The 19,875-nt window shown below is 44.4% G+C and overlaps 1 protein-coding gene across 2 annotated transcripts in view; it reads left to right on the plus strand.

The window, feature by feature from the left end:
- Positions 1-19,251, plus strand: part of GLRX3 (glutaredoxin 3) — a 31,545-nt gene extending 12,294 nt beyond the window's left edge. The window contains exons 3-11 of one of the 2 annotated variants that reach the window (XM_042909337.1): positions 2,614-2,688; positions 3,427-3,628; positions 8,501-8,673; positions 8,913-8,974; positions 11,059-11,116; positions 12,847-12,899; positions 15,547-15,586; positions 15,681-15,773; positions 19,000-19,251. In XM_042909337.1, coding sequence (XP_042765271.1) covers positions 2,614-2,688; positions 3,427-3,628; positions 8,501-8,673; positions 8,913-8,974; positions 11,059-11,116; positions 12,847-12,899; positions 15,547-15,586; positions 15,681-15,773; positions 19,000-19,050 — 807 coding nt within the window. In that variant the 3' untranslated portion in view covers positions 19,051-19,251. The remainder of the gene's footprint in view (positions 1-2,613; positions 2,689-3,426; positions 3,629-8,500; positions 8,674-8,912; positions 8,975-11,058; positions 11,117-12,846; positions 12,900-15,546; positions 15,587-15,680; positions 15,774-18,999) is intronic. The other variant, XM_042909338.1, reaches the window with a different exon arrangement.
- The last annotated feature ends 624 nt before the right edge of the window (positions 19,252-19,875 follow it).

The raw sequence follows: 19,875 nt of genomic DNA on the forward strand, positions 1-19,875 counted from the left end.
TGGTTCAGGAAGTGGATGGTTCCCAACAAAGGCATTCTGTCTGAAATTCCATTCTGGAAACGTTCGTGTTTTGGTGAGGGCTAAAGTCATGTATAAATCCTATCTTTGAAATTTAATCTTTTTGATCGATAGAGTAGAAAAGGTTTACCATAGTATAGTGAAAAAAAAGCATGGGTTTTGTAGTCAGTCTTGGGTTTATTTCTCAGCTCTCCTACCCAGTGACTGTGTGTTTTGGGACAAGTTATATCTTTACGTAGCCCCCTGTAAGGTTGAGATGATAATGTACCATACGCTTTTCCAGGCGTTAAGTAGTTTAGGCAATTGAATGCAAAGAGCCTGTCGTGGTTTATGGCACCGAGTAGGTTTTCCATGAAAGATAGCTATTATTGACTGCCGTTGGTCTTTTCTGAATGCAGCTCACTTTTCAGTATTTATTTATTTTCTATTTTCATTGATAGAACTGTCATGTTGCTTTACATCCAATAAAAATGTTTCCAGAGAATTTTACTGCTGCAAAGGTTTTAGGGCCTCAGATAACCCTTGATGTTCTGGGAGAATGGCTGTGCCTTTAGTGACAGTCCTGGCCCCTGCTCTGGGAGGATTTGTTTGTCACCACTGCCTTTGTCTTACGAAGAAGATGTCATCTCGCTGGGAGCTATTTTGAGGAGAGGTGCTTGTGGTGATCCTCCTGGCTTTAGGAATTTCAAGAGGATGATTTGCTTCCTAGAAGAATTGTCACTAAGGGAGACCCTTGGAAACCAGCAGGAATATGAGAAGAGGTCAACTTTAAGCAGCACAGAGGAATGTGTTTTTATGATTCCCGATGTTGCCTGTTTTGGTTTGGTTTAAGACCATAGTATCTTGTTTTTGCTGAGTATTGCCCCCTTTCTTTTATAAAAAAAAATTTTTTTTAATGTTTGTTTATTTTTGAGAGAGCTAGAACATGAGCGGGCCAGGGGCAGAGACAGGGAGACACGGAATCAGAAGCAGTCGCCAGGCTCCCGGCTCGCAGAGCCCAACGCGGGCTCGAACTCACAGACTGTGAGATCATGACCTGAGCCGAAGTCGGACGCTCAACCTACTGAGTCACCCAGGTGCCCCTTAGTACTGCCCCTTTTTAAAATTTGTGTTATTTTGCTGTTAGAATCCAGTTGTACCAAAGATAGGGATTGTAACTGAGCCTCACCCAGTGCCAGTGTTGTGCCGGGCACTCCAGGGGTATTATTTGCAAGAGAAAATAACGAGCTGCCCTAGTCATCGCCTTCTCTGCTGTTATTTGCTTTGAGTGTGCAATTGTATGAAAGAAAATGGCACAGAAGTTTTCAGAACTTTCAGAAAGCGTGTTCTACATAGTGGTCTCCAAATGCTTTGTCTTCTCTCTGTTCATTTTTTTTAGTTTATTGGACAGTTGATGTTGACTTGAAACGTATATAATTTTCACGTTAATACATTTTGAAAGATGAAGGTAATTAAAAGTATTTGTCTAAAGGGCGTTTTAAAGAAATAAAAATAAAGTAGTAAAAGAGCACCCGGGAATGTGTGAGACAGAAGATAGAAACCAAAGACAAATGACTGTGCCTCCCACTTACCGTCCAGGTTCATTTGGATAGATAGATGCTGGATTGGGGAAGGCTCTAGATAACAATAGTGTTTCAAGCCCAGTGGAAACCTTCTCTTCCTGGAAAAATACAGGATATATATCTTTAACTCTTTTAACAGTATAATTTATCAATAAATTTTATTTCCTACAGGTATAATGTGAATTCAGATTTTTATTGGTTTTAAAAAGTTTATATTAAATTGAAAGTCCTGTGAGGGAAGGATACAATATTATGTCTTAGTTTTTCTCAAAGTGTATGGTTTACAAAATTCTGCACATAAATAGCTTGCAGGAACTGTGTTCTAATTATTTAGAAATTGAGTTGTGTAAAATTCATATGTCAGGTAACACATCGTGTCTCGTTGAGGGGCCTCAAGGAAATCATCAAGCAGAATGCAGTCATCTTATTTAAAATGCATTTAAATGTATGAATAGACCCAGAAGTAGATAACCTAGCAAGATCTCTGCCTAGTGTCCGGCAGCCTTGCAGGGGTTAAAAGTAAAATTTATCAGACATCAATAGTTTATTGAAGAAATACTCCTTTTTGCTTCATAATTTGCAGAAGGCTGCAACTGTCAGTCATGATGTACTGCCTCTTGAAATTAGTCAATAGAGCAAACAGCAAGAATTGCTGTGGGCAGAAAATAAGCACTGTAATCATGACATAACTGGGGTCAGTGATTTATGGATTTCAATATAGTAGTAGCTGCATATGATTGAAAATTTACTAGGTCACTAGTGCACCAAAAATTTTATTCACAGCCTCCAGGCATCTTTTGAAATGTGCAACAAAATAAAAACCTCTGAACCTGTTTTGACACTGCGGACTCAGTGGATGACACACCAGCCCAGTGAGTCTCATTTAAATGTAAATGTGTCATAAACTTTTGTACCAGACTCTTTAGAAACATCACCTACTTGAAGGGACGCTGCATGTGAATCTGGTAGACATATTGAAGTCGCAAAAAAGGACCTTTTCATAATCAAGCTTTATATTCTTTTGTTTTTAAAGTTGGAAGCTGAAGCCGTTCCTGAAGTATCTGAAAAATATGAAATTAGTTCTGTTCCCACCTTTCTGTTTTTCAAGGTAAGGATAAGGACGGCACAAGAGATCCCGCATCTGTGCGGGCCAGGGGGCTGAATCTTGGTTCCTTTACCCCTTTCCCTGATCCGTGAACGTTAGACACTCGGTTGTTCCTGGCTTTGCCCCGTCTTCTTGTGGTCTCCTTGTTTGCATTGATGCTAAAGCTTGGCCTGGGGCATCCTGCAGAAGTGATATGGGCCATGTAGAGGACCAGCAACCAGAATTGGAGCTTCTGGAGAACAATCCAGATACTTGGCTGTAGACCCAAAATGTCCCCTCCGTTGGGTAGAAGTTGGTTGCTTAGGGCATGTGCCTGGACATAATGGAACATCTGGCTGGTCCTGGTTTGATTAATGACTCTCTTAGGAAGCAGGTGCAAATCTGTGCTTCAGGGCACCCCCGAGTGTCCCCACAGTTCCTCCAAATACTGCATTTGTACTTAGTAACAGATTAATCCCCACGAGGGTGGAGGAAATCTTTTCTCTTTAAGGTTGGACTCTGATCTGGTTTGAGGTGTAGCGAAGTTTTCCTAGTATGTTCCCAAAAAGGGGATGAAAGAAAACAGTTACGTATTTCTAAAATGGAGATGCATTCCGCCAATTGGTAATCAGAGTTTTAAAAACTCACCTAATAGTAAGTAGCGTTGACCTCTTTAACAATCAGCTAGAGCTGTGGATTCGTGCTTGTTATAATTTTGGAGCTTTGTGCCACACGTATTTTAAATGACTTTTTTAACTTCAGAATTCTCAGAAAATTGACCGATTAGATGGTGCACACGCCCCAGAGTTGACCAAAAAAGTTCAGCGACACGCATCTAGCGGCTCCTTCCCACCCAGCGGTAATGAGCATCCTAAAGAAGACCTCAACCTGCGCCTGAAGAAACTAACTCATGCTGCCCCTTGCATGTTGTTTATGAAGGGGACTCCTCAGGAGCCCCGCTGTGGTAAGAAGCTGCTTTCACACGGACGCGAGCAAAGTGGGCTCCACCGGCGTGGGGTGCGGCTGGGTGGGCGTGCTCTGGTCCTGTCGCACCGTCCCTCCTTCGCCTGTGTGGAGACGGCTTTAGGAAATCCGGAAGGTCCTGATTCCCGCTGACACTCTGTATTGAGGTGGTGAGAATCTGTTTTGCACCACAGACACAGAGAATTTCAGAACCCAGAGGCTTCTTAGAAGTCATCCAGTTGAAGATTTTTGTTTATGTAACAAGCATCCAGAGACGGAAAGCCACTCAGCTTACTGGGAGCAGAGTTGGGAGGGCATTGCTGTTGTGTGAATGGGCTTTGGTCTGTTCAGTTCTTTTTGCTGTTAATGGTTTCCTGTCTCTCTTGGGAGTCTCTTTTTATTCACCTTGCCCAGATTGAGTGGTTTAAAACTTTTCAGAATTTTGGTGGTGGTTCTGTGTCTCCCCCTGTACTTTGGCCTTCCCTGTTGTCGCACATCGAATTATGCGACTAGTGTTCAACTACTGCTGTCATTTCCAGTTTATAGGTGCTCTTAGTTTCTGTGTATCTATACACCCACCCACCTACCCCCCCCCCCCCCCCCCCCCCCCCCACATATACATGTATATATACGCTTGTAATTTTCTCCTGAAGTAAGTTTTAGGGTTTATTTGACCCCTCTGGTATTGGGTTTATGTTATTTTCTTTTTACTATGCCTAGTACAACATTATTATGCTTCATAATTGAGCATTTAATGCCTTTTGATGATGCTGTTGAGAATCCGTTTGTTTCAACTATACAGGGGGGAATTTTTTTCAGATAGGCGGCAGTAAAATTGAGTGTGCTGTTGATAAGATTACTGCATGTCCAGCGTGACTTTATAAAAATAACCTAGCTTCTAGCATAGCTTTAATTGTAAATTCTTCCCTATATGGTTAGCAAATGACATATTAGATTCTGAAAAAGTCCAGTTTTAAAGATAAAGTTTCATGTTGAGTCCTATCAGTCCTATCTTAAAACGATAAAAGGCTCCTTTAGCTCTCACTTCTCCTTGAAAAATTTCCTTGCTGGCATTTACATGTCCAAGGATGCTTGCTGTTTAGATATTGAAAAGCTAACTCTGTCTCTACCAGAGTTAACTCCAGGTAGCAAGAGTCAGTCTCTGTTGTGGTTGTTTGTTTTTAATAGAGGTTGTGGCTGGTTTACTTTCCCCTGTCAGGCAGGAGAATCCTTTCTGGTGCTTTCTGTGGTGACCTAATAACAAGGACTTACAACGTGAGCCTGATGGGGTTTATTCAGTGCCTTCACTGAAATGTGACGAGTAGCGGAACTGGCTGTCACGTGGATGCACCTGTATGACAGGTTCCCACGTAGGAAACCTGCAGTAAAGCCGATACAGTGCTCTCTTCTTTGGGTTCGAACAGGACCGTCCTCTCACTCTTTTCTGAGTGGTGACCTCACCAGATCGGCAGGTGGTAAAACCGCAGCTTGGGGAAGGTGTGCTGAGGCAGCAGGGGGAGGCACAGTGGCCGGGTGTCACAGCAGGGGGGCTGCAGCCCAGTGCCACCCTTGGTGACGTAGGTACAGGTCAGTGACCCTTTCTGTGCCTTTGGTCCTTCCTTTGGTGGCATTGGGGTTGGAGCCAGTCTTGGGGATCCTCTTCAAATCAGATGTTGTATGATTATTCAAATAAATTAGAATCACCCTGAGGAATAACCATTTTTCTGCTTACCTCTTCATTAGACTTGACTTATAATGCATTTCTAGTCACTTGTATGTTAACTGGCATTTAGAAGAGCGTATAAAAAGCAAGTGAGAGTAAAAAAGAAGCTTTCAGACATTTTGGAACAATCTGAAAAACATAATTACAGACATCTAGATAATAAGAGATGTAATTGGGGAATTCAAACAAGATTTTTAGATAGATGTAATTTAACAGGTACAGTTTCATTTCAAACAAGTACTTGCTTTATTCTTTATAATTTTTATAACTATGTTTTTGACAAGTTTTTCTGTTTCCTAAGGTCTTGATTTGTGTAACAACATGTCTTTGTATCAAATATAGTAAGTAAGCGACGTATGGGAAATAGATCATTTTAGAATGTTGGTATTGTTGAATAAAACATCTATTCAAGGATCAGCTAGAAGGTGCCTTTCTTGTGCCTGTACCCTGCCACTTCCTTCATTGATGCTCCTCTGGCTCTGCGTCCCCCTCTGTGTGCCCTGCTACACGGACTCTTCATCTCGAAACTGTTCTCTTTCAGGAATGTACTCGACTTTCACCCTCTTCCTTTCTGAGCCCACTTAGTGGAAAATAGGTTTTGCTCTTGTGTTCGCACATCCGAGGTGAGGTACAAGCGGAGCCTCCTCTGTACAAGCAGTGACCGTCAGTGCTCGCGAACGCCACTGGCTGGTATTTCCATATTTGGAAAGAATTCCCTCGAAGGCCCTGCTGTCAGTGGCAGCCGGTACTCCCCGTGGGCCCCCTCTGTGGAGCGGAGCTGCGGTGGTGTTTGATTGGCCGACCCCACCTTGCTTTCGGGTAATCAGAAAACATGAATGTATAACACTTAAATTTTCTGTCAGGGAAACCTTGAGAGCCATTTCAGGGTCTGCCCTGGAGCCCCGCTTGATCTCAGCCCAGCCCTTTCACACTTCACACCCTGTCTTTGTGGCTCTCAGCTTTGGCTTCTCCCGGCAGAACTGGGTAGTGTGTTAGGAGCTGGACGTGGTGATAGGGTGTCGGTCGTCAAAGAACTAGATTATTCTTACTCTGTGCTCCTCAGGAGGACAGGAAAGAGAGGGCTCTCGTGTTTTAGGCAGATTTTCAGGACATACTGAGATGTACATCTTTTTAAACAGAATGTTAAATCCTTGAACATGCAGGTTAATTAAGTTATTCGGGAATTCTTGTATCCATTTCAGTTAACAAAGCTTTTAGCAAAGCAAAGGGTATTTGAACCACGGGACAGACCTTTCTTCTGCAGCAAAAGTCATCTAACAGGGTTTTCTTTTTAAATCCGACACAAACATTGTAGGTTGAGAAGTGGGCTTTAGGGTTTTATTGTTACTAGATGAAATGTACCAGTCAGGCTTATTGTTTGTGCCTTCTGTCATGAGTAGAAATGACTGCAGACAGAAACGGTGGTTCTATGACAGCCAAGTGGTTCTTCTACTTTTAAATATTCGTGTTGCGTGCATACATTTTTCTTAAAAGTGTGTAAATATTTTGTTATTGGAATGAAGCCTTCTCACTGTTTTATCCTTAAGCATAACATTTCCAGTCTGCTCCTTTAACCCTTGAAAACTGAACATTCCCCATCAATCTTTCTAGTCTGCATGTAATTGCCTAAAGCTAAAAGAAAGCTTTTCCTCAGCCGGTTACAGTAGAAATGAGTTAATATATTGGTAACAGAATAACCATCAGCAATCAGCCGTTAGCTGTTTACTAATGAACTCCCAGATGAGCGAAAAAAATTTCAGAATCAGTGTTTTACTTCAGGCTGTACATGAACTTAACACTTCAGTTGTAGGGAAAGCAACTTGTATGCCGTACAAATACCAGTGCTTCATCTCAGTAAACTGTAGATTTGAAAATTGTTTGGAGCTCAGTAGTACATCCCCGTTTTCGTAGTAAAAGTGCTTTTGGAGGACACCAGGTGAAGCCTGTTCTTGCAGTTAATCTTACACTGAATTTTATGATTTGATTTTATTTAAAAATACTTGCCGATGCTGTGAAATCCTATAGGAATTTTGCACCTGAAGAACAGGTCATTTTCCAGTGAATTATGACTGTTTGAAAAGAAGGATGGTGTGTGAAAAGAGTAAAGTGGTACAAAGTATTGAAAAACAATTGGGAAGAATTAGCTTATGGAAAGAAAAATATCCTCTTTTCAGACAAGACGAATAGATTTATAAAAGACTGGTATTCACACTCTTATTCTTCAGTACTAATGTCATAATAAGAAAATGATGTCAAAAAAGTACAGGACAGAAATGTGTCACAAAAGTATAATAAAATCACGGAACATAAGATTGCCACTACGGTGCAGTAAAAAAAAAAAAAAAAAAAATCACATTACATACTTTGGGGAATGTAAATAGTTTTAAAAAGGAGACTGTCAGGTAACAGCACCAGATGAGAAAGACACTGTCAGCCTGTTGACAGTTCCTATGTACCAACACCAAAGACAGCTTTGAAACTCAGTGTATCCAGTGTCCGCTAACAGAACCCATTCCTCCTCGACCTAGATACTTTATTCTGTTAAAGATCATATATAGGCTGGGAGCTCCTGAAATGGACATTCAGGAAGTACTTCCAGAGCAACAGAAACCAAACGGTTGGGATTCAGTATGCTCACGGAGTGGTTAAAAATGAATGTTGGGATTTTTTTCCCCCATCCAGTGTTCATTCTCATAGACTCACAGACCGCAGGGCTGGGAGGGACCGTGGAGGCATCTGAATCCGTCCCCTGATTGATGGGGATGTGCGGGAAGGTGGGGTAGCCATCCAGGGCTCAACTGTTTGTCTCCTTGGTGGGTGGGGCAGGTTCTGGGACTTTCTGGCCAGCCTTATTTCTCCTACAACAAAATCATGCCTAATACTGAAGAGGAACATTGATAAAGAGAGACTTTTTAAAAATTCACAAATGTGTTAAACTCTAAGCCCCACTTGAACACGTGGTTTACTTCAAGGTCAGATAAGGGGCTGTTGGAATTTGTTTTCTCTTTCCATGCTCTGTAGCCATGCTAATTAAATCACGGGTGAGATTGAGGCAGACATCTTTGTTCAGTAGCTAATGTGTGTTGTGAATTAATTTAAAATCATGTGTAAGAGAGAAGCCAAGTTCTTTATTTTCTTTTTCTTATGCAGGTTTCAGCAAGCAGATGGTGGAAATCCTTCACAAACACAATATTCAGTTTAGCAGTTTTGACATCTTCTCAGATGAAGAAGTTCGTCAGGGCCTCAAAACCTACTCCAACTGGCCTACCTATCCCCAGCTCTATGTGTCTGGGGAGCTCGTAGGAGGACTTGATATAATCAAGGTTAGAACTGAGAAGTCTGTACCTTGTAAAGAATGTTCATGTAGAGCACACTTTTATAAGTGCTGTAATAGATGTAAAGTATGAATTTCTTAAGAATCTCTACATTTACGAACATGAATGTGGAGTATATGCAAAGTATTTCTGATGACATAGTCGATTGATACTCTGTGTCAGGGCGCGACCAAGGAGAGTTGGCTTGTAGTGAACGTTTCTTAAACTTACGCATGTGTTTGTTTCAGGAGCTGGAAGCATCTGACGAACTAGATACAATTTGCCCCAAAGCTCCCAAGTTAGAAGAAAGGTAAGTGTTTAAAAGTGTCAAATAGTCTACCGTTTATTACTTTAAAAATATTTCCTAATTCTTGGTTTTTGCGTTGCTCTTTCCGTATAGAAACGAGGGATTTGTTTTCGTGTGCCGAGGTCATAAGAGTGTTGTTTGCAGTCAGACTAGTCGTGCGAACTTGGGAAGGTCTCGTTTGCACCGGAGACATTTTTGTGCCAATTTAATGAGCACGTGGAGGATATTCTTCGTTTTTATAGAACGAAATGTCATTGTCTCAGTGGAATGACTAAGTTTTACTTACTTCTCTGCATCTCGGAGCCAGGCTCCAGCGGCCCCGGTGTTCAGCCTTCAGTAACAGCCCCTCCTCTGAGCATCATCCGGACACGGGCTGTGAAGAGTGTCCGGTGTGAGGAGCGAGGGCTGCGCGTGTGGTACCCGCGGAAACACTTTGGGGGCCTCGTGCTGCCTTTCTAACCACGATAACTTAAAATTCAAGGAGATTTGGAGCTGTAAAAAGCGGTCTTTGTTTTATGAAGGATCTCAATCAGCTTTTAAAGATCTTACCTTATGGAAATTTTGGACTTTGGCCTGTAGGGAGACTTACAGGGATTTTTATTGTAATAAATTTGAATTAATGTAGAGGTTTAAAGAAGAATTTATTTTGAAATACATCCGTGTGTCAGCCGTTCGTAGTTGGGGCTTGAGTCTGTAAGGCGAAACCTCCCCTTGTAGTTTTCTTGCCATTCAGCATTTTGAGATAAAAGTGTTTAATAGTAAGCACCTCATTTATCTGTCCTTGATTAATAAATAGTGTCCCATATGTGTCAAACTGACCTTTAAGTGCCACACTTTCTCAAATGATTTAGACCCTTTGCTGCCTTTTTGGTAGGACAGTGAGTCTCCTAGTGCCTGTGTTGACTCTGGGTCCCCAGTTGTGTTCTTTGCTGAATAACCTGGGTGGCTCACGAAGGCAAAGTGGGCCTCAGAAACCTGCTGTGCTTTGTGTGCGCTAGAATCTGCCTTCAGTCTGTCTTGCTGCTGTTTCTGTCCTCGTCTTCATCAGGCCTTCCGTCTCGTTTCCTAACGTGCTGTGTCTGTATTTCCTGTGGCCTCAGACTAGATAGCTGGAGTTACGTAGAGAGTTCTGTAGAGACACACTTGCATTTTGAGTAATCACTTGAAGTGCTCCCGGCAAACACGGGGCCAGAGCCTGAGTTCCTGGCTCTGGCGACGTCTCTATGAGTCGGACGGAAGCACTTGTTCTGGTTTCCTGGGCCCAGATAGTCGGGTTGCTGCAGGTGACTGATGGCGATCAGCACCATATTCTTTATTTCTGAGTTTTTCTGGGAATCGCCCATCGTACTCTACCGGAAGTGTACGTGACGAAGCTCTGAGCAGGATTTGGGTGTTCCGTTTGTGATCACTTTGTTCTCTGAGGAGGTGTTGAGCTGTGAGTGACCCAGAGCACCGGTGGGAGGAGGATCCGGTGACGTGACCACCACAGGTTGTCCTGACGCCGACTGTCCTGGGATTTGTGACTGACCCTCAGGCGGCACGCAGACGGCTGCCGCTCCTGACAGCAAGTGGGGGATGGCCTTTGGAAGATCGTACAAAGTGTGAAACGCAAAGTTAAGACAGGGGCGTTTGATGTGAGCAGCCGGTGTTCTGGCACTTAGCACCTCCCGTTCCCGCTGTGACCTTGTGAACATCGGGGAGCGTGGGGCCGTGTGCCGCCTCGTGGCGGAGAAGGGAGCCCACAAGATGTAGTTCTGGAAATTGTGGGTGGGCTCAGGGTACAGGCCCCTTCCTGAACAATTCCTTACTGAATTGGCTATTATTATTTTTTTAGTGCTGTGAGTTGATGGGCTTGAATTGCAACTCGAAGGAACATGCGTTGCCTTAAAAGCCATATTGTGTTTTATGGTGGCTCAGGGAGAGAATGAAATAAAGGAAAATGTCAATGCATTTGCTTGTTTAATACCACTCAAAGCTGTGAACTATCATCCTGCTATCCCTCAAATATGCATGTTACTCCTGAAGCGGAGCAAAAGTGGTGTTTAATAATTGAGCTGAGCCATTTTATATCAATTTTCTCTCTTCAGGCTCAAAGTACTGACAAATAAAGCTTCTGTGATGCTCTTTATGAAAGGAAACAAACAGGTAAAGAACTCAAAAATGGTTTTATTTGTAATTTCTTTTGATGCTAACATCTGCAACTAGGGGACGCTTAAATCTTTCCTCCTGGCTGTGGCTAATGAAGCTACAGTGGCATCAGGAAGTTATCCAGGCCTTAATTGGTGCTTATGGAGATCAAACAAAGTAATCCACGTCTTGCCTGACTTCATCATCAACATCTCAGCGGGGTGCATTTCTTTTTGCTGCCAAACTTGGTCGACACTGTTCACCCTCTCCTGGTTCTGTTAGTTGCTGTCTCGTCCCCACTTGAGTCCCTGGGCTCGTGTAGTGAGCAGTTTGGTCCACACGCGTCCCGGGCACAGGGAGCCTTGTCGCTCTCGGGGGCACCGGTTTGATGACTGAGTGAAAGTTTGGCAGTTCTTACTTGTAATGGGGTGGTTCCTGGAGCTTGTGGGATGAAGGAGCATACTGGTTGTGCATCGTTTTGAGGACCAAGTTAGATAAGAGCACTCCCACCGGCAGCTTGAGCAAAGCTGATTATCATTTGTATTTGGACTAGAACGGAGATCTCCAGAAACAGGGCTGTGTTCCCTTCCTTTATTCTCAGCCAGTGACAGAGGTAGGCAGGTGGGACAGAGTCTGGCTCGTGGCCCAGGGGAGGAGGTGAAAGCCCTGGGAGGCGAGGCTGGTGGAACGGAGGGACGGCAGTCCGTCTCTTCTGTCGTCCCGGGCTGCTTGCTTCACCTCCCAGGGCCTCACGGCCCCTTGTGTGAGTGGTCAGTGTGCTTCCCGGAGAACGAGGTTGTGATAGCGAGTGTGAAAGTTAACATAACTAATACAGTAAAACCAGCTAGTTAACGTAAGTCGTCAACGTAACTGTTACAGTGTAAGCAGTAACCGGGAAAATGGGGATACATGTCTCAGCATGCTGAGATCACAGATCAGGACCTAGATTCTTTGACTGGTTCACTAATTTTATTAAAACAAAATAGAGGAAGTTAATAATTCCCAGTAGTGGTAAAGTCATCTTTTTATATCTTCTTGGTGATTGTTTAAAGCAGGTTTTTATTCTCAAAAGAGTTTGTTTCTGGAAGTCAGCAAGTATTCATACATCTTGGGAGCAGAGTTACCTGCGCTGTTGAGGAATGCATGGGGTGCCGAGTCTTCCCTCCAGGGTCGCTAGGATTTGGGACCTGGCGGCCTGACAGAACCGTCTTGCCCTTCCATAACCTCAGAGAAGCCTGGCACTCTGTGACTCTATAACGTAAAGATACGTTTTAAAAACTGGGGAGTAAAAGTCCAGTTGGGAACAGGCAGGTGATGATCCCGCTCAGTGCACAAAGGTTAGGTGAGGCGAGGTCATCTGAGAGCGAGTGGAGAAGGAACTCGAGTCTTGGTAGAGCAGCAAGGTTCCCCTCTGAGGACCGTGTCACCACAGAGACTGTCAGGTACCAGGACACGTGTCATCCCCGGTGGGTAGAGCCTGAAGGAAGTCTGTGGGCTGGGAGTCCAGGGTCATGTCCGGATGGGTCAGGACTTGAAAGGGGGTGGGGTGGGGATTGGTGGCCTCCTGAAATCCCAGCTGACCCACTGCTCTGTGATGCCAGAGGCACTGGGAGGCTCGTCACTAGAGTGCGCTGTGCCCACTGTGTCCCAGGGACAGAGCGTCCACAGGACCAGGCCAGTGGGCTGAGTAGGAAATGTAATCCATCTTTACATGTGTGTGTGTTTTTTTTTCCCCCTTCTAAATTTAGGAAGCAAAATGTGGATTCAGCAAACAGATTCTGGAGATACTAAATAGTACTGGGTAGGTAAATCTTGTTTTCAAATGGTGTGTTAAAGAAACTCCAATTTTCCGTCCTGCCACTGATGCCTTTCGGTTGTTGTGGCTCTATCTGTAAATGTTTATCTATTTGTTTTTGCTGTGGTGCTTTGTGAATGCTTTAACTTAGACCACAAGAGGATTTTTTGGACAGTATCAACTGATTGGTAACATAAAGGAGCTTCTTAGGCAATTACTGGAATAACTATTTGTCTGCTTTCCCAGAGGAAAGTTAATAACTGAGTTCTTGAACACGCACAAAGATATTTTAGGGAAATGTATTAGAGGTTTTTAATTTCCTTAAAAACTATTCTAGTTTTCAACATTTTATCAAATGCATAGGGCCCATGTACAGGTCATTCTGTGCATCTCAGAAGCAGGGTAAATTGAAGGCTGTGTTCATGCTTTTGATCTGCTCAGTGGTAATGCTGCCAGGTAAGAAGATTGCAGTTGATTTTTTTCTGATTAGAAACAAACCACTTGTTTGGAGATCCTTTGCCCATATTCGGTAGAGTTTATCAAATGTGTTTGCTTATTATTATTATTATTTTACTTATTTCACAACACTTTCTTTTTAATGTTCTTACTATGCTAGCCATAGCTTGCTTTATTTAGTTTTTAAGTTAATTTTTTAGCCATACCTTTAAAGAGATTAACCATTTCTTTGAAGTCGTGGGGAAGGTAATCTTTTGAAATATTTAGACATTCGTGGGCATGGTTGAAAGTAGTCAGTTGAGTAGCACAGGTTAAATACAACTCTGGGGACATGAAAAGCAAAGATTGATTTCTTCAAGTGATGGTGACATTTTACAGAGGAGAGTCTAAAGAGTCTTTTGTCATATGGTCTCTAGCCAGACCTTCCTCACCCTGCCCGAGGACAGAGCAGAGGCTGGCTTGCTTTTGGTCATCAGTTTTTATGGCCCCGTTCTCTGTCTTCTGTCACAGCTCCCCGGTGTGACACGCTCAGTCCACCTGTCTCTAGTGACAGCGTGTCCCCTCAGGGCGTTCCTCCACAAGGCCATGAGGCCGGGGCACAGGAGCATCGGGCCGTCTCAGCTCGTATGTTCGGTGGAAAGTCGCCCAATACCTGTCTGATCCTGTTTGGATTTGCAAGTACCTGCTCCCCAGAACAGAGGGGCTTCTTTGGAGACAAAGCGCTCCCAGCTGCAGACTTGCTGATGCAGTCGGCTCTGCGGTGAGCAGGGCCGTGGGGACCTTTGCCGCTCTTCACCTTGAACAGACTGTCCTCTTGCTGAGAGCTGTCAGTTTGTGGAGAAAGCTCTGGCTTTTTATTCCTTCCCCTCCGTTCTTACACCCCTCTTCGCCTTCTCTGCCCAAAGACACACGCCTCGAGGGGCCGTGTACCGAGCATACACTGAGGTACGGAGGTACTCTGTGCACAGAACTTTCAGGAGATGCATCGGCTGTCGTGACTGCACACACACCTGCGCGTGCGTGGGCCCGGTGCCTCTCAGCTCCCTTGTGGACCTGTAACTCGCGTTTATCGTACTGTTCAGACTAGGAGATCTGCCTCCTTTAGTTCAACCTGAAGGGAAACTTACATTGGGTCTTGTTTTGTTTTTTTTTTTTAATCTTCTCTTGCTTTCAGACAGTCCTGTTGTTGGTACTTGGTGCTGATTTATCCTGTCATCTTGTTTTTTTGACTGTTTTCTGCACCATGAACGGTTTTCTTGGGAACTTGTTTACTGAGTGAGATTTCCCTGTGAAGGTGGTTTTGGTTTTATGGAACCCGAAATTTATCTTTTATGTGTGGCGTTTTCTTTGGCCGGTTTGTGGGACTGCACGTATCTCCGCAGTCTCCCTGCAGGAATTCAGTCCTACATTCATACTGATTCCTTGACCACCAAACAGTGAAGTCCTTCTGAGTAGATATGGCTGGATTTCCATGCAGCGATTTTTCATTCATTATAACAAGTAGAGTTCATTGTACAGCATGAATCCACACCACTCTCACGGGTTTGTGTGTATTGAAAACAGCATGCGTGTTCTGAAATAAGTTCGCTTTCATGTGGGAATGCACACCTCCGTAAGGTGGCGTCTGTTGGCAGCGTCATCGTCCTGGGCAGTGAGCGTCCGGCCCAGCCCTGGTGTCCGCGAGCGGTCAGACGTCAGAGCTGCTCCCCGCTCCCTGAGCAGCTTCCAGGACATCAGAAGCGGCGGCTCCGGGGGTGAGGGCTGGGAGCGGAGTGTTAAGGACAGACTCGTGTAAACTTGGGGTACAGGTCTAACCTGGGGTTGGCACACTGCAGCTGGCCGGCTACTTAAGTAAAGTTTTATTGGCACACGGCCACACCCACTCCTGTCTGCCCTGTGTGGTTGCCTCTGTGTGGTGCAGAGACTAGCCTACAGGACCTGCGTGTTTATGGCCTTGCCCTTTCAGAAAAAGTGTGCTGACCCCTGTCTAATCCAGTATTGTCTAGAGAAAAGACCAGATGAATTTGTACCTACCTGACAGATTGAGAGAAGTAAAGTCATTTCCATTTTTTATAGTGAATGTCATTAGCAACGAAACAGTTTACTTTTCCTGACTGTTTTTTAAAACACCAAGTAGGCTTGATAATTTTGGTTTAATACAACTATTTCCTGTTAAAATGTTCTCTCCTTTTTGTAGTGTTGAATATGAGACATTTGATATATTGGAGGATGAAGAAGTAAGTTCTGTGTTTTATGTTTCTCACCCTTTGCCTTTAGTTTTACTCATTAGGGTCTAATAGTAAGGTTTCAGAGTTTCTCTCGTTTCCGTAGGTTCGGCAGGGGTTAAAAACTTTCTCGAATTGGCCCACGTATCCTCAGCTGTATGTGAAAGGGGAACTTGTTGGAGGTCTGGATATTGTTAAGGTAAGGTCGGAGTTCATTTGGCATCCTAAAGATGGGAAATGTTGGCATGTTTGAAAATTACAGTTTCATATTGAACAGAAACTTTGGAGCTTCCCTGACTCCTTTCCTTCCTGGCCTCCTGTCCAGTCACTTCTGGCTCACTTTTGATTACCATTTCTTTTAAAAAGTTTTTTTATTTTTATTTTTTTATTTACTTTTACTTTTTACATGTGTGTTTTTGAGAGAGAAAGCACGAGTGGGGGAGGGGCAGAGAGAGGGGGATAGAGAATCCCAGCAGGCTCCATGCTGTCAGCACGGAGCCCCATGCAGGGCTCCAAGTCGCGAACCACGAGATCATGACCCGAGCTTAAGTCGGACGCTCAGCTGACTGAGCCACCCAGGCACTCGCCCGTGTTACCATTTCTGTGTCCCTAGTACCTTGTCCTCCCACTGTCCCTGTTGGATCAGGCTGTGCTCACCCGTCCCCTGAGCCAGCCTAACCCCCTGCTGTGGGGCCTTCTTGCCTCCCCGGGTCTTCTGCACAACCTCCTTCCTCTCCCGAAGAGCTTCCGGCCAAAGCCAGAACTGTAACTTGGCCTTCCAAGATGCTCTGATTATGGCCAAGCTCGAAATGTGATTTTTACTCCCACGCTACTAAATCTGATGGAACTGTCTTCCATGTTTTTAGTCTTTTTTTCCTCGTTCCCCCTCTGCTTTGGATATCTTGTGTTCCATAGTTACATGTGTTCTGTGCCCTCCAGGACCCTTGTTGTCGATGAATCGTGTATAGATTCTTGAAGCCAGAAATATTTCGCTCCTGTTCCTGAAGTTCTTCTGTCCTTTTATATTTACGTTGTATTGTATTTTTGTGTTATTTTGCCTTACATGCACTGGGGTGATGGAGTGAAGAGCGCCGGGCTACGGGCAGGAGGCCTGACACCCAGTGCTGCCTGGTCCTGTCAGCTGTGTGACAGACCCGAGGCCCCTGACCCCGGCTTCCTAACAGAACTGTGCGAGGCTGCTGTGGGCCTTCCCCACGTCCAGCCTGGCCTCAGACGCTAGGAGATCGGTTAGCTCTGTCAGATCGTAAGCATGTTTAGAAACGATACCTTTTCTTATACACCCTTGACATCTTTGACCATTAATTTACTTGTTTGGTTTGCTTTCAGGAAACCCTCCGCGAATGCTCAGTGGGCAGGACTTTTCTTGGGGCGCTTACACCTGATAGTGCCTGTGTGTGCCACACGCTGTTTCTTAGCCTGGTCCCGCAGGGACGCTGCAGTGCTAACCCCCCGGGAGCAGCACTGCTCCTAGTCAGGTTTTAAAATAAGTTTTAACTCCTACTTTGGTCTTGTTGGGAGGACTCGAGCCCAGTGCTGAGTGACATCAGCTCTGTGGGCCCGGACGTGTGGCGAACACGGGGCAGGCGTGCCGTCTGCTGCGGAGTGCTGTTTGACATGGCGCTTCTGAAGGCAGCGAGTGAGGCATTTTTACGAGTAAAGTGTCTCATTCCTGGAGGAGAAGAACAGGCTTAACATAGTAGCTCTTGAATAGCCCTGAAGCAACAAAAATAGATCTGCATTTGTTATGTTATATATGTGTTTTATTTTTTTAAGACACAGTCTTCAAACCCAAATACTCCTGAGCCTGTTCTTGTCTGAATGTTTTATAGCCTGTACCTTAGCCATTGCTAACTCTTGGGAAGATAACAATCGATCAATCTCATTTAATTCTAAAGCCGAGCTGTGCGGGCAACTTCGTTTTAGGTATAAAACAGGATGTTACAGGACTCTTGATGTTCACCTGCTAAAAAGACACATCTGGACATTTGTGATATTGGTAACATTTTCTCCCAAGAAGATAACTGGGAACAGTTCTTAGGTTGCCATTTTAGTCCGTTTCCCACAGAGCACGGTTCTTCTGTCTTTAGTTCAGTGGAAACGTCCTAGTTGCCAGGTGGGTTAATTCTGGCTGGCCTTTGAGAGCACTGAGTGCTTTTTGTTGTTGAATGGTTAGATAAAGAACTTACCGGTAATTCAATGACTCAGTCAATCTAGTGTCTTGAGAAAAATAGCAACTAATTAGTACATATTCAGTGAGGTCACGTTATCACTACTGCAGAATGTTTGTTTACAGAGGGAATATTTAGATAAGGTCGGTGCACATTAGTGGTGATGATGATGGCGATCCCCGTGTGCCAGGCAGGCTGCCTTAGTGCTTAGGCCGTCCTCACAGCACCCTGAGTTCCTTGTCCTCAGTCATCAGATGAGGGGACACGGATGAGAAGTTAGGTAATCTGCATGTGATGTCACAACTCGTGAGTCCTTGAGTCCAGATTCCACCTGCAGGCTTCTGGGCCTCTCTGTGAGCAGCATGGCCTCCTGCCCTCCAGGTCACGTGCTCAGAAAAGTCCTGCCTGGTCCTTTAGTGCAGTAGGATGTGTGCTTGTTAATGAGTTAATGTTGGAAGATCCCAGAACATCACTGAGAGTTGTCTGAGTTTATATGACAGAATCACACCTGATGGGGTTTAACCAGAGATGAAGTCACATGGAATTTAGTGTGTGTGTGTGTGTGTGTGTGTGTGTGTGTGTGTGTTTTAAGTAGGCACCATGCCCAACGTGGGGCTTGAATTTACCATCCTGAGATTGAGAGTCACATGCTCTACCGACTGAGCCAGCGAGGTGCCCTGATTTTCGTGGTTTTATTGATGGATGTTCATGCTGCTTAGTAATAACCTGCAAATTTACATCAGATTAAATGTTTGTCTTAAGCTAGAAAATCTCATTCATCATTTATTGTCACATTTTAAATTTGATGGCTGTGTTCCAGATTTTAAATCTGCAAGATAGCACACAACATTTCTGGATTTGTATGTCTTTTTAGTGGTTTTTGGCCTTTACATGTACACTTTTACGCTCGTAGTACTGCGGCCTTTCCAGGCTGGGTTGAAACAGTGAAGCCTGTGTACCACCCGTGGGGCTATGGGTGTTTTGCTCTAATTGCTGTGTTTGTTAATGCTGATCAATCTTTGGTTTTGGAATGCCTTTTAAAACTTGAGTTCTGTAATCTGATAGTGTTTATGGCATAATAGTTAGTTTCAGCGTGTTGGTGAGCTAGAGTTTTAATCCAGTGAAGTGTTTCTTCTGGTCTCTGATAACGGATGCAACCTGTGATCGTTCTTCAGACGTTTCCATTTTTCATCTGTCCGCATACATGTTGTTTTTGCTTTCTGTTTTCGTCGTTAGGAGCTGAAAGACAACGGTGAGCTGCTACCGGTACTGAAAGGAGAGAACTAGAGGCTTGTACGCTCAGCGCCCGACTGTTGCGGGAACCACTTGGCCACAGCTCCGTGCTCAGAGGTGGGCGAGGGGCAGAGACTGCGCCTCACCCCGTTACGCTCTGTGTATTTCACAAGCTTGTGCTAAATACATGTATGTGTTGTTTTGTTTTTTCCACCAAACAGAATGCAATAAACATCTTCAAAATCCAATTAAAAATACTTGTGTAAAGAAGGTGTGTTTTTACGGTGATGTTAAATATGTAGTAATTAGCCTGCTTTAAATTTCTTTTTCGAAATACGTGGGCACCTTGTAGCAGTTCAGAAACGGCAGGTTTCAGGAAATTCAGAACTGTGAAGCTGTCTGAAATCCACATTAATACTTAGAACGGCTCATAGACCAAACCAGTGGCTCCCCTCAATGGCCAAAGATCGCTTTACAGCTTGGAAAAATTCAACTGAAAATTTTCCTCTGACAGCATCCCTGTGTGAGGCGCTGGTGAGATCGCACAGGCCATGTAGGGCTCTGCAGACGTGGAGACTCGTTTCAGACAGCGCCGGCGGTGTGTTAGCGGGCGGCGGGCCAGAGGAAAGTGATTTCTCGTGAGCGCGTTGCCCTCACGTGCTCCAGAACAAGGAGAAGAACAGGGTAGGCCGGGGGATGACAGTCGTCAGTTTGTGTTAAGCACCACAGTTTATTTTAGTCATTATGCTGAAAGCATTGATTTAGCCCTTAAATAGGCTGAGAACATCCTGAGGTCCATGAAAATTTCAACAGTTTTGATCCTGACTCTCACATATTTAAAAAATAGTTGCTCTGTTAGGCCTTTGTTGGGCGTGCCTC

The sequence above is a fragment of the Panthera leo genome, chromosome D2, assembly GCF_018350215.1.
Source record: "Panthera leo isolate Ple1 chromosome D2, P.leo_Ple1_pat1.1, whole genome shotgun sequence".
Classification (NCBI taxonomy): domain Eukaryota; kingdom Metazoa; phylum Chordata; class Mammalia; order Carnivora; family Felidae; genus Panthera; species Panthera leo.